General features: G+C 29.9%; 1 protein-coding gene across 2 annotated transcripts in view; it reads right to left on the reverse strand.

Annotated features, from left to right (window-relative positions):
• Positions 1–2,169: 2,169 nt before the first annotated feature.
• LOC142319148 (uncharacterized) overlaps positions 2,170–13,902 on the reverse strand; it is a 42,151-nt gene continuing 30,418 nt past the window's right edge. The window contains exons 4-6 of one of the 2 annotated variants that reach the window (XM_075356112.1): positions 12,567–13,191; positions 4,385–4,633; positions 2,170–2,428 (exon numbers count right to left, since the gene is read on the reverse strand). In XM_075356112.1, coding sequence (XP_075212227.1) covers positions 2,370–2,428; positions 4,385–4,633; positions 12,567–13,191 — 933 coding nt within the window. In that variant the 3' untranslated portion in view covers positions 2,170–2,369. Of the gene's footprint in view, positions 2,433–4,384; positions 4,634–12,566; positions 13,192–13,902 lie in introns of both variants that reach the window. The other variant, XM_075356114.1, reaches the window with a different exon arrangement.

Here is a 13,902-nt window from a genome sequence, read left to right on the forward strand (position 1 = left end):
ATTTTAACGCGACACTAGAGGAGATATAATTATGAAAAAGAGAAATTATCAACAAATACAAAAAAGATGTACTATAAACACAACATACACATTTAAAAAAATATATAATTCATAATTATAAAATGAAAAACACAAACATTAATATTGATAAAATTTCTTTAAATCCTGGAAATTAACAGACTACACTTTATGCTAATAATTTATACACATATTTATAAACAAATATCACTCCCAACCCCATAGGGGAAAGACCTTGTGATGTTACCAGTCGCCACACCACCCCCTCTGTTCCGAGCCCTGAGGGGCTTTACCGGAGGTCGTCTTTGGAGCCTCTAACTGATTGCATCTCACAGTCATCAGCCAGGCCTCGGTCAGGATGCCACCGATGTAAATGCCTCGGCAGACATTTGCATTAGTAAAATACATATCAAATTTCGTCTTCATGTAGGCCTCAAAAACAAATACCACTGTCCAAGACAATTATGTTTCTATACTTAATTTAACACAAGTAACAATATAAATAGGTTTGTTTCATTAGATTAATTTAAATATAAGCCATCTTAAACAGGACCAAAGTTCATAAGAAAACTAACTTGTGCTGTACAAAATTTTTTTGCAAAAAGCCAAGTAAGTTTGTTTTTAATAAAAAAAAAAAAAATACTCTAATTGCAAAAAAGAATTAATTACTTTTCCAGTAATACATAATTTTTTATGATTTACTCAGTTTTGAGACCACATGCGTACACATACATACACATTCTTTCTCTTTCAAGTAGCACAAAATAATATGCTTGTCTTTTTAACACGTAGATCTTACAAATCATAGTAAGAAAAAAATTGTGGTTTATATTTTTTTTAAATTATAAAAACAATAGTTAAAATAAGATAAGTACATAATATGAATCCAAATAGATTTTATACAGGTATATCCCATAAAGAAGCTGCAATATTTTCAGGTTGTGTTCTATTGATAAAATAAAGAAAAAAATTCACATAAAGATCCAAAAAGTACTTTCTTTTTAAGTTAACTCTAGGAAAATATATTGCCCTATGTTTTGCATAGTAAAAGAAGGCTTCACTGAAGTTTCTGACAAAAATAATACGGCAAAATATGTGGTTCCACAATTTTTTAATAAAAAATTAAATGGGTTCCAAAACTACTTCTAGCAGCTGTCTAGAAAATTCTTAAACCAGAAAAAATGTATTTAAAACATACGCTTTTTTAGGTTTGGCTTTTTTTTCAGATCAAAAAACCTAAAACACCAACTTTAAAATACTATGTTTTAATTAAAAATAAATAATACATGTTTTGTTATACAAAATGATTCTGTTACTTTATACAGAGCCACCAAAGAATTTTAGATTAAAAGGAGTACTGTAATGGAAAATAATTTTTTTAACAATTATAAGGTTTTTTTTTCATTTATTTTAGTAGTAAATTTATTTCAACTTTTTTTTCAATTTCAAACAGATTTTTTATTTGATTTTAAATTAATTTGCAATGTATTGATCTAATTTATTTTAAACAAAAGTCATTTAAAGAAATAAACAAATATATATAAATTTTAAATAATGTTTGTTTTATGTTTCTTCTACTATTTGTTTTCAGCAGTTCACTAAAATTAGATAAATTTTCTACAATAAAATTCTCCATAAATTTTTGTTTTATTATTCATTGGCTATTTTAACAAAGCTAACTCCATTACAAAATCTGAGAAGTACATTTTGTACTCAAATTTTTTGGGTTGCAGCTTTTTTTGGAAACCACTAGAGATAAAAGTTTGGTACCCCATTTTTTAGAAGTCAAACACCATACAAAAACCACCAATTTTGCTTCATAATTTGAGGCTAAGAATTTCAGTGTAGCTCATTGTATTTGATTTTTTCATTAGCTGTTAACATGAACTCTTTATTTTTATCAGAGGAACAAATCTTGGGATTATTTCCACTTCATCATAAGACATTTTGTATATACTTCAAAACATAATATCAAATTTCTTTTTAAATAGAGGTAATTCTGTTCTTTATTATTGTTGATGCGCGATTCTTGCGTTCAGTTACATTAGAATGCTAATGCCTCACAACATAAAGGTGCCAGAATAATTAAATATAAAACACATTTACTTATATTAGAATATATTTATTCACTGAACTACAATACCGAAGGATTCTAAGATGATCTAAATGGAGAACTAAAAGTAATAGTAACTGCCAGGCAATATGTTTTAGTATTACTATAATAGTGATTTTTGAAAATAAAAAGGTTTTTAAAACAAATGTTTATTATAATCCTGCACAATGAATTAAGTCACTGGTAGATAAATTCCTTTTTTAATCAAGGTAGATTGTTTGGCTTCACCAAACCCTGATCAATACCAGACAAGCACATCACATCTCTTCAGACACGCAGTAACCTTACTGATGCAACCTTTCTAAGCAAAATAAAAGGCATTACGAATTAGCTGTATGTAAATTCTGTAATGCAATATATGTACAGTTAGTTTTATACTAAATATTCCAAATCAAATTTTAATGAGACATTCCACATGCCTAATGTAAAATTTTAGTCTTTTTTTTTTTTTTACAATTTTTGCACTTATAATATTAATGCATTACTCTAATAATTCTAGACTACTAACATTCTACAAAGTTTCAACCATTAGTTTTCTGAGCTAAACCAAAACTTTGAGTTACGAAAAAACAAAATAAAAAAGTTTTATAATAAAAAGTGATATTTTTCATACATGATATTTTATGGCAAACATATTATGTATTTCAAGTTTTATGATTTCAGTAAGTTACCCAATATTAGTTTAAATTATAGTTACTAACCTCTTTAAAGAAAATAATTATACTTACAGCACCCTAGAAGTAAACAGACAATACAAACAAATTATAATTATTAGGTGTGAACCACTATCATTACAATAGTTTACAATGATTGTGAAATAAAATTTTTTACTTCATTAAATACTAATTGCAGTGTTGATTTGAAGCTCCAGAAACTAGCCTCAAAGCTTTTTCCTGGATTATTTGCACACTTTTAGCTTGTAACATAATACTTGTCATCACAAGTGTTTGAAAGAATGCATAAATCCAACTTTAATGATTTTATTTGTGATAAATTTTTTAATTCTTTCTTAATTACAATATCTTTTTTCTACACAAATTAATTTTTGTCTTGAAAGAGTAAAAAAAAAATTATAAGAAACTAATGGTTTTATGCAAACAGATTTTGATTTGAAAATAAAGTGTTGATATTATGGGCAGAAGTAGCAAGAGTTAATAAAGTAGCTGCATATATTACTGGATCAGATAGAAGACTTAAAATTAAAAGTCATTACATTTATGAATGAAAAAGTGGTGCTAAAACTGATAAATCCACACTTCATTCTGAGAATATCTAAAGAATAATACACATCAATATTTGAAAGTTAGTTTTTTAAGTAATACTCATTAAATACTCGAAGTATGAATATAGTATTTTAAGTATGATCAGTTAGTTAGGTGTACACAGCAGAGAAAAAACTATCAATTTTCAGGTAACGAAATTAACTTAAAAAACCAACATAAAAAAATGAAGGCAGTATGAGCATCAAGGAAAAAAATAATTAAAAAAAAAGAATGGTGAAAAAGTGATAAAAAAAAATCACATGTCAGGTTATCATATGTCAGGATAACCAGATAAATATATAGAAAAACAGTTAGATAAACAGGTGCTAGTATCAAAGATCACGAAAAGAGAAAAGGATCAAAATAATATTATTAAGGGTCTTTAAAATCAATTTGATGTACGCGACAGAAACAGCAAATAAAATAAATTGAAAACACATAGCCAATGGAAATAAAAAATAATGTATGATGTAACAAGTTGTAGTAACAACCTCACCATCTCAAACAGGAAATTGATGGAACAGGCGATGAATAGATGAAAAAAGCCAAAGATTATGGAATGGGATACATCAACCCCATCAACATGTAGGTACAGTGGAAGCATTTTTTATCCATCAGTGTAATGTTTGCAATTATTTTTTATATATCAAAATATACTCATAGATGTATTTATGAAAAAAGGGATAAAATTTTAATATATTTTTTCCTAATAATATGAACAATAATATATTTTACATTTAAATACAAAGAATTATACTCTAAGGACTTACTATCTTACTTTACTTTTTTTTTTCCAAATTACACATTCTAATTTTATCCAATTAATTGCTTGTTTAAACATGGAACAGACATTTTATAATCTCTTTGCACAACTACAATCCCAACTTTTTTTATTACTCACTACAATCCCAGTTTTTTCTGGTTAGATAATTATGATAATGAAGTAAAAGATTATATTAAATATCAGCATAATATAAATAGTAAGCCATACCATCAGGAGTTGAGGCTGTAGAGGCAGTTTTATGTGTAGCTCCTATCTTTGTACTTGTTCCTGAGTTCCACATCACTTCTGGGCCAGCATTTTCAGGAGCGGGGCCCCCCTCTGAATAGGTACCAGAGCCAGACCATTCAGATTTCATCCGTTCTCTTTCTCTTTCCCGTTCCCGTTCTCTCTCCCGTTCTCTTTCACGATCACGCTCTCGCTCACGTTCATTTGATGGCTCTAATTTTACTCGTAAATCTGAAAAAAAAAATTAATTATACATTACTAACAAAACAATGCAATCAAAGAATAATCACACATGCTCACAAACATGCATGCACATCCACAAGGCATCATCATACCCAGATTGAAATTATCATCATCATTACTAAGATTGAAATTTAAACAATACATCACTAAAAATGAATAATTTATCACATTCTTTTTCTCTTTTTTGCTAATGTAATAAAATTAAGCAATTATTATCACAAAAGAAGAACTAATGCATGCACTGTCTACTTCATGTTAATACAAAAAATTGCATCGTTAATAATCATATAATTTTCAGTAATGTATTTTCCTTGAAGCCTTTATCAAAATTGATATTGAACTAATAGAAGAACAAGAAAGTTACTAGACTCCAGTGTCACACCAATATTTAACTTTTAAATCAAAGTATTAATCTTCTACGTTGATTATTTATTTTTTTCTTTATTTATCCTGAAAAGATGGATGTTCAATTAATTATTACATTTCTATTAGGAGGAGAAATAATGATGAAATGATAAACGGTATGGCTGCCAGGGAGTTGATCTAAGGATCACATGACAAAGACAAGAAATTCTTCTGTGCAAATTCAATGTGCAAATTCATTTTTAAAGTATATCTCAAACAAAAATAAGTAAAAAGCTATTGACATCTTTAAACACTTAGCACACTATGTGTAATGCATAAAGTAATAACTAAGCATAATGCATACAATCATTAAGAATTTGGTCAAAATATATATATATATATATATATATATATATAGTAAATATATATTCAGTTTAAAATTGGAAATTTTTATCACTATGATTACAGCATCCATCTTATTTCTAGTTTTACTGATTTCTTGAAAAAAACTTTCATAAAATTAAGTTTTTGTGAAAATAGTTAATTATTATCTATACATTTTAGAAGGTTTTTTTAAAATTTAGAATGCATGTCAGATGAAAAAAATCATAAAATTATTGTTGTGTGAAAGTTTAATTTTTTAATGAAAAATAAAATAGGCCTTACGAAGTACAAAACCAAAATTACAATAATGCTGTTAATCACAAATATTTTAATTGTGATTTATTTTATCAGTTTATGATAATTATGAGTTCAAGATAATAAGGTAATAATTCAACTTTGTTTGCATTCACCAACTATGGTTCTGTGAATTCAAAACTAAAGCAAACTGTTACACAAAACAATACGAGATGAGAAGAATATATGGTTTTTATTTTTACTGATCTGTAAAATGCACTCAACTGTATAAATGAGATAAGCTAATGCAAATATCAGAAGTCAAGCAGTAAATTGGAAAAACAGAAGATTAAATTAAAGAACTGAACCTGAATTACAAAATAAAGGATGTTGAAAATTATTGGAAATAGGAAGAGGATGGTACAGTAAATGTACTGCTGCATCATCCTTGTTTAATATGTTAAATGAAAACAGAAGGTTAATAAGAAAGCTAACTGGCTGATTGTCATGAGTTTAAAACACAGCAATAAATATCAGCAGAAATGGAATAATATTTGGTTCATTATTAACCAAGTAATGAGACTTGGATCCAATATGACAATCCAGAAACCAAAGAACAGCCTAAACAGTGGATGCACACTTCTTCTCCAAACAAGCCAAAAAAGTTCAGACACTGAGCTTCAGGAAAATAATGGCTACAGTTTTTTGGGACCATAAAGGTGTCTTGTTGGTTAACTCTATGCAGTAGTGAACAACAATAACAAAGGAAGTTTCTTGCAAATCTTCATATTGCTTTCCCAGAGCAATCCAGAACAAATGAAGAGGCATGCTCTTGTCTGGTGTTGTTTTGATCCAGGACAATGCACGGCCACACTGTGCCAACATGATGCAAGACCTTCTCAAACAGTTCAAGTGGGAAGTTTTCAACCATCCACCATATAGTCCAGACCTAGCCCTAGCGATTCTCACCTCTGTCGAGAATTAAAGGCACGGTTGGGTGGGACAACACATTGCCACCAATGAAGAACTTCAGGAGGCTGTCAAGACGTACCTTACCTCACTGGCAGCAAAATTCTTTGAAGAGAACATCGGAAAGCTGGTGCCATGATATGACAAATACCTCGATCATTTTGGCAATTATGTAGAAAATAAGTTAGATACTACTCAACTTTTAGTAATAAAATCATTTTATGTCAATGTCTGTTTTTTTATAGCCCATTGCATGTAAACAGCCCCCATATAATCAAAAATGACCTTGCCTCTGATAATGAAGATAGTGAAGAAAATGAATCAAAAAGCTTTGGATGCTATTAGCCATGTTTCAACCTATTTTAGATGCCAAAGTTTGACATCACTCTTGTCTGTAACACCAAGTAGTGAATATAGAAAATATGATTGAAGAGAATTACATAAGAAATCAGAAATTACAAGTTACTTCAGTTCATAAGAAAAAAAATTATTTGTGAAAAGTACAATAAATAAGTGCAAACAATAAAAAAATTAAAGTAACAATTCAAGTAAAATAAAATTCCATGTTTATAAGATCAGTTAAAGTAGTTTTACGTGTAGCCCTAATATTCACTTTATTTTTAAGTCATTAAAATAGTTTTTCAGGAATAAATATTATTTAACTTAAAAAAAAAATTGTAATTTTTTATATCTACCATACAACTCTCTCCCTTTAACAAAAGTTTTCTAAAGTGGATAAATATCACAGCTTCATTTAAATTCAATTTTTAATTTTAAAAAAAATTGTTTTTAATTAAGCCAATGAAAAATTTATTTTTTGTTAATTGTATAATGCTGAAAACATTTCTCAAAATAGATAAATAAAATTAAGTTACTCTTCCGGTAGATAATTTATATTATGATTTTGCTAATATTATTTTTTATTTCGTTGTATGAAGTGAAGGAAGTATTGTGATCGCCAAAAATTTCAGATTTCAATGGAAATTACCATTTTGACCATGCCTGAATCCATTTTTACTAGTTTCGGCGTGATTTCTGTATGTACATAGGTATTTTGCATAATTCAAAAAATGATTAGTCGTAGGATATTGAAATTTTGGATTTAGGACTGTTGTAACATCTAGTTGTGCACCTCTCTCTTTGATTGCAATCAACTGGACCAAAAGTGCCTAAAAAAAACCAAAATCCGAAAAATTTGGATTTTGGACTTTTTCTTAACTGCAGTAATAAGCCTTCACTGCTTCTCAACTACATATTATAAGTGGTACTTATTCTCATTGGTTCCAAAGTTACAGCCAAACAAAATTTTAATTAATGAAATATTTGGATCTTCCTAGGGGAAGGTACATTGATTCAAATCTGACTAATCTCCTTTTTAAACTTTTTTTTTAATTTTAAAATATTGATTTATTAATAATTATTAAACTCAGATTGAAAAAAATTACAATAAATAATAATTCAATAATGACAAAAAAATATCATAAGTTAATGAAATAAAATTTTACGTGCTTTCTTAATTTTCTGGTGACCCCTTCATTAGTAGTTAATTAGATCCGTATTAACAGTACAAGGTGAAAAGATAAAGATGCTATGATTTGCTGATGACATAGTAATTCTAGTTGAGAATAAAAAAGATTCTGAAGAAACAATGAAAGGCATGGATGAAGTCCTACGCAAGAACTACTGCATGAAAATAAAAATAAACAAGAACAAAATGAAAGTAATGAAATATAGTAGAAATAATGTAGATGAACCACAGAACATAAAAATAGGAAGAGAAAAGATTACGGAGGTAGAAGAATTTTGTTATTTGGGAAGTAGAATTACTAAAAATGGATGAATGTCGGATAACAAAGGCAAAACGAGCCTTCATTCAGAAATATGGTTTGTTTATATAAAAAATTAATTTAAATGACAGGAAAACATTTTTGAAAGTATATGTTTGGAGCATATGCTTATATCCTTATATGGAATGAAACTTGGACAATCGGAGTACCTGAAAAGAAAAGATTATAAGCTTTTGAAATGTGGTGCTACGGGAGAATGTTAAAAATCAAATGGGTGGTTATAGTGACAAATGAAGAAGTGTTGCGGCAAATTGATGAAGAAAGAAGCATTTGGAAAAATATAGTTAAAAGAAGAGAGAATTATAGGCCACATATTAAGGCATCCTGGAATAGTCGCTTTAATATTGGAGGGGCAGGTAGAAGGGAAAAATTCTACAGGCAGGGAACGTTTGGAATATATAAAACAAAATTGTCAGGGACGTAGGACATAGGGGGTTATACCAAAATGAAATGACTGGCACTAGATAGGGAATCTAGGAAAGCTGCATCAAACCAGTCAAATTACTGAAGACAAAAAAAAGTACTTTCATTTTTTTTTAAATGTCAATGTAATTTAATAGACGTATAAGGAAGTCATGTCATGTCCACATTAGACTTTTTTAGTATTTTATAACACAACATTCTATATGTAACATTTTTTTTATATATATGTATTTGTCCAGAGTTTTACATAAATTTTATTTTAACCAATTTCAGATTAGTTAAACAGAATTCAGTTGAAATTCATTTGCATGCATGCAAGACACAGATGATTAAAAGTGCAGATTTCAACTATATCTATGTGCAGCCATTCAATATACAAAAATTGTTCCAAAAGTAAGTGTACTGATTTTCCTACGATGAGCAGTTAACGTAAAACGTCCTAAGGTATAACATGCACCTTGGCTGTATGTGCATACTTGTTTCAACTGTAACTATAGCTCGATTGAGTCACGCATTACTGCTGTTTGTGTATGATCGTGTTTCATAACCTCGTTACATTTTCAATGGAGGAAAATATTGAACAACTTTATGCTATCAAATTTTGTGTAAAACTTAAAAAGTCTGCCACAGAAAAATTTGATTCTTCAACCAAAGCTTATGGAGATGCCACTCTATCAAGAACTAAGTTTTTTAAGTGGCACAAAGCTTTCAGAGGGCCGAGAAAATGTTGAAGATGACCCTCATTCTAGAAGACCAACCTTGTGAACAAACAATGAAAATGAGGAAGTGATGCGAGCTGTGATTGTGAAAGACCACCGATCAAGTGCCAGGATGATCACAGAAAAATGTGATTGGATAAAATTGCAATCATAGAATTGTAACAGATCATCATGGGCGTTTGAATACAATCCCGAGACTAAACGGCAAAGTTCAGATTGGCACACAAAATGTTCTCCTCGTCTGAAGAAAGCACGTATGAGCAGATCAAAGATGAAAGCAATGACTGTTTTTTTTTTTTATAGCTATGGCATTATACACAAAGAATTTGTACCTCCAGGACAGACAGTTAATAGTGCCTTTACAAATATGTCTTGGAAAGACTTCGAAAATGGGTCAAGCGAGTCTGAACGGACATTGCACATGACTGGGTTCTGCACAATGATAATGTGCCAGCTTACACTTCACTTTCAATTCCAGAATTTCTGGCTGAGAAAAACATTCCTCTACTTCTACACCCTCCCTACAGCCCAGATCTAGCTCCATGCAATTACTACATCTTCCCTAAGTTGAAGGGTCATCATTTTGGGACAACAGAAAACAAAAAAATCTGTAGCCAATGAGCCACATACACTTAAGGAAAATGACTTCCAATGCTGATATGAATAGTGGAAGAAAGTTTGGAACTGCTGTGTAACTTTCCAAGGGTCATACTTCAAGGAAATAACTAGTGATTTCAGGTAAGTCCAATATATAATTAAATAAAAAATCAGTACACTTTAGGGACAAACCTCATATCAGCCGCAGTACAATAAGCATGATTTTAAAATTTTTTCTCATATTGTAACAAAATCGGTATAACTGAGCTGAGTAATGGATTCCTGTCAATCAAGAAGAAAGTAGAAGAAAATATAATAATGGGAGAAATCCAGAAGGGGACTAAAAGGAATTCTTTTACTAAGGCTTACTTGCCTGTTTAACAATCATTCTTTGTAATACTACCCAAGACACACCTCAACAGATGTTCAATGAGAAAAATTACTGTACCGCGGTAGGAATTCATGGGAAAATGTAAAGACTCTGATGATCATTCTCACACTTCAACTTGGGTCTGGTTCTGCAGGTCAAGAGGATAGGATTATAAATACTCCAGGAAAGAGGATTATTTTAAGCAAGGAGTTTTTTAAGTGAGGAGTTAAATGACTATTGAAGAAGCGAGCAAAAGTATATATGTCCGACGCAATTGCAAGATGACGTTATCTGTCAACTTGTGGTACTCTGTCCAGGGTGTGTAATGTCAGTGGTCCAATACTACCGGGTGTCAAATGGGCTGAGTCCCGTCTGTCAAGCTAATTTGCATTCATATAAAAAACCAGTAAAAGAGGGTGTGTAATGTCACAAGTATTGCGATGTGAATGATAGATGAATTCAGGATGTTGTTCGGTGAATAACCAAGTAGGTGAGGTAGCCAAGTAGTGAAGGGGGTAAGTAAAGTACTCAATTCATTTATAAACTGTAGGGGTAGTTTTATTTGTGGACAGGAAAGGTATTTGCAGTAAAAGAACTTTAGTCTAGTCTTATTTTCGTAGTAATAAAATACCAGTTGTTACAAGGTGTAAATATTAGCAGTTATTTTGTCTTTTTTCAAATGAACTGAATTTTGGTTTTTATGATTAACTACCTGTAAATAAATCCTGACCTTACATCAAATCCTATTTTGAATGTAATGATTGTTTATTATTATTATTGACATTTATTATCTACTTTTCTTGGTTTGTAATACATAATTCTTCAAAGACAAGTTTTTCCTTTCATGATTGTTTATATTATACACTAACAAACAATCATAACATGGGATGTGAGAAAACATTAATGCGATTATAATAATCCCCTTAACTTTTTATATGAGTCGAATTATAAGTTGCACAGTCTGACACTACTAATCAATTCCATGTAACGACTGCCTTGTTAAAAAAGTTTTCCTATATCACTGTTGCAAATTTAGGAATTCATTTCAATTCTTGAACTTATAACAAGTTATATACAATATCTAAGGATCACAATTTGAACTTAATATTTATTAACATAAACTTCAAGGTTTTAAAAAACTAAATTTCATTGGATTTACAATTGCCAATTCATAAAATTCTCATTGGTACAAGGAAGTCAGTTCTTACAGATTTGCAAATTAATAATTTATTGGTTGAAGATATTTTAGCGATTTGTGTATCAAATAAGATTAAGGTAATGAATCAATTTATATGAATGCAGAAGGAAGTATTTGTGATGAAAATATAGAGAATTCCTAGCACCCCAAAACAAAGAAATATTGTGCTTCTAATTGCTCTTAAATGGTAAATGGAGTGTTTGCTCCTATTAATTATAAAAGAAAATTTTAAATAAATATTTCAACGGTTCCCAGAATGTGGTTTTTTTTTTTACTAGCATACCTAATGAAATATCTAGAAAAATATTAATCATGATTGTTTCTTCTTATTCAAACTAATTTGGCCACAGTTAAAACATTTTGTTAATCTTTAATTTATGTATAACAATTATAAAAACTAAAAATAATAAAACAATCATGTTATTCAATACATATCCTATTTAGAAAATCTACATTAAATTGCTGACTACACAAAGCAATAACTTGCAAGTTTGAGTAACATACTAACATTTAACACTTACTACTTAATTATCTATCACTTTAAGCTCTAGATCAGCTATCACCCACTGAAAATTTGAAGATTACAACAAATAAAATTAAGTACATTTACAAAAAAAAAAATGTAGGCAATTTGTAAAATGAGAAAATTACTAATAAATGATGTACATTATATGTAAAAAAAAAAATAAATTTATAAGGTAATTTACCTGTCAATAATGGTACATCAATGAAATGATTTTGTTAATTACCTTATTTTGCACACATATAAGCAACCAAATACAAAAGTTATATTTGTATACATAAAATTTTTAAAGGAATGAAGTAAATCAGTTACCTTCAGGACAACTTGAGGTAGATTGCCAAACATCTGGGGGTGTATCGGAATCCACAGCACCAGCTCTATCAAAAGTGACAGCAGTTACAGCAGTAGCAGCAGAATTTGAAGGTACAGTAGTAGTATTGTCTGCACCTCCTTCGTACCTTGAAGTGGTAGGAGAAGAATGTCGAGGGTAATCGCTCATAGCAGGTGCAGGAGGGGTTGAAGGAGGAAACTCTGGTTTACTTCCATCTCTTAACACTGATGCTCTAACAGATGAATCACTAGGAGATCTATGGTGACGTTTCCTAGGATGGGTTTCATAAGGAGTCGATGGAGGGACGGCTTGTTCATAAGCAGCCATATAATGCATGTAAGGAGAAAGGGCTGGTGCATATGACGATGAAGATGATGATGTTGAAGGAGGAGGAGGATGCATTGTTGATGGTGGAACAGTGTCTCCTCCTCCCTCCGCACCTGTATCCTTACCTCTCCCACCTGTTACTTCTGCACTACTCGTTGGACAACTTAATTTGGTCTGTTTGCTGCACCGACTATTTGGAGAATCTACCTGAGGGTCTACTGTTGTTACATGTCCCTGAGCTACTGCTAATTTTTCATGTTCTATTGATAACCCCTTAACCTGAAAAAAATGAATATACTTTTTTACAATGCTGTAAAATTTAGTAAAAACTTTCTACTTTTAAACCTTTAAGTATATATAAAATTCAAAATTTTCAAATGCTGCACAAACACAAATGGTACTACAAAGAGATGGCAGTAAAATCACATGGCTTCTGTATCAAGCCAGTCGCACATTGTGGCATAATAAAAAATGTATTAATAAAATTATGGTTCCATTTCTTCTAAAAATATTAACAGTATTAAAACTATAAATTTGAATTTTTTTATTTAATTATAATTTATTATTATTAATACAACTTTTTTTGCAATCTTTTCTCAGGTTAATCAAATTTATTAAACTGCCCTTTTCCATTAATATCTAGTAAAACTATCCTTAATTTTAAAGAAGTAAATATGTTACAGTAAAACCTAATCATTTTAACTAAGATGTGCTTTAAGTTATCTTAAACGCTTATCTTATCTTAAATGTACTAAGTTTTACAGAAAAAAATTCTTTTCAGTATTCTGATTAATATTCAGGTTGCTAGGGAAGTCATATTCCAAGAAACTTCAGATGAAAATAATTTACATATTTGCTATTGTAGAAATGTGTAGATAGAATTTTATCTTCTGCAAAAGAATTTTTCAAATCTGGCAATCAAGCATAGATAGTGCTATTACAAACATTAGCATTGAAAGATTAATACCAATAAGTGTGCCAATTAGTCAT

The sequence above is a fragment of the Lycorma delicatula genome, chromosome 2 (assembly GCF_047948215.1).
Source record: "Lycorma delicatula isolate Av1 chromosome 2, ASM4794821v1, whole genome shotgun sequence".
Lineage (NCBI taxonomy): Eukaryota > Metazoa > Arthropoda > Insecta > Hemiptera > Fulgoridae > Lycorma > Lycorma delicatula.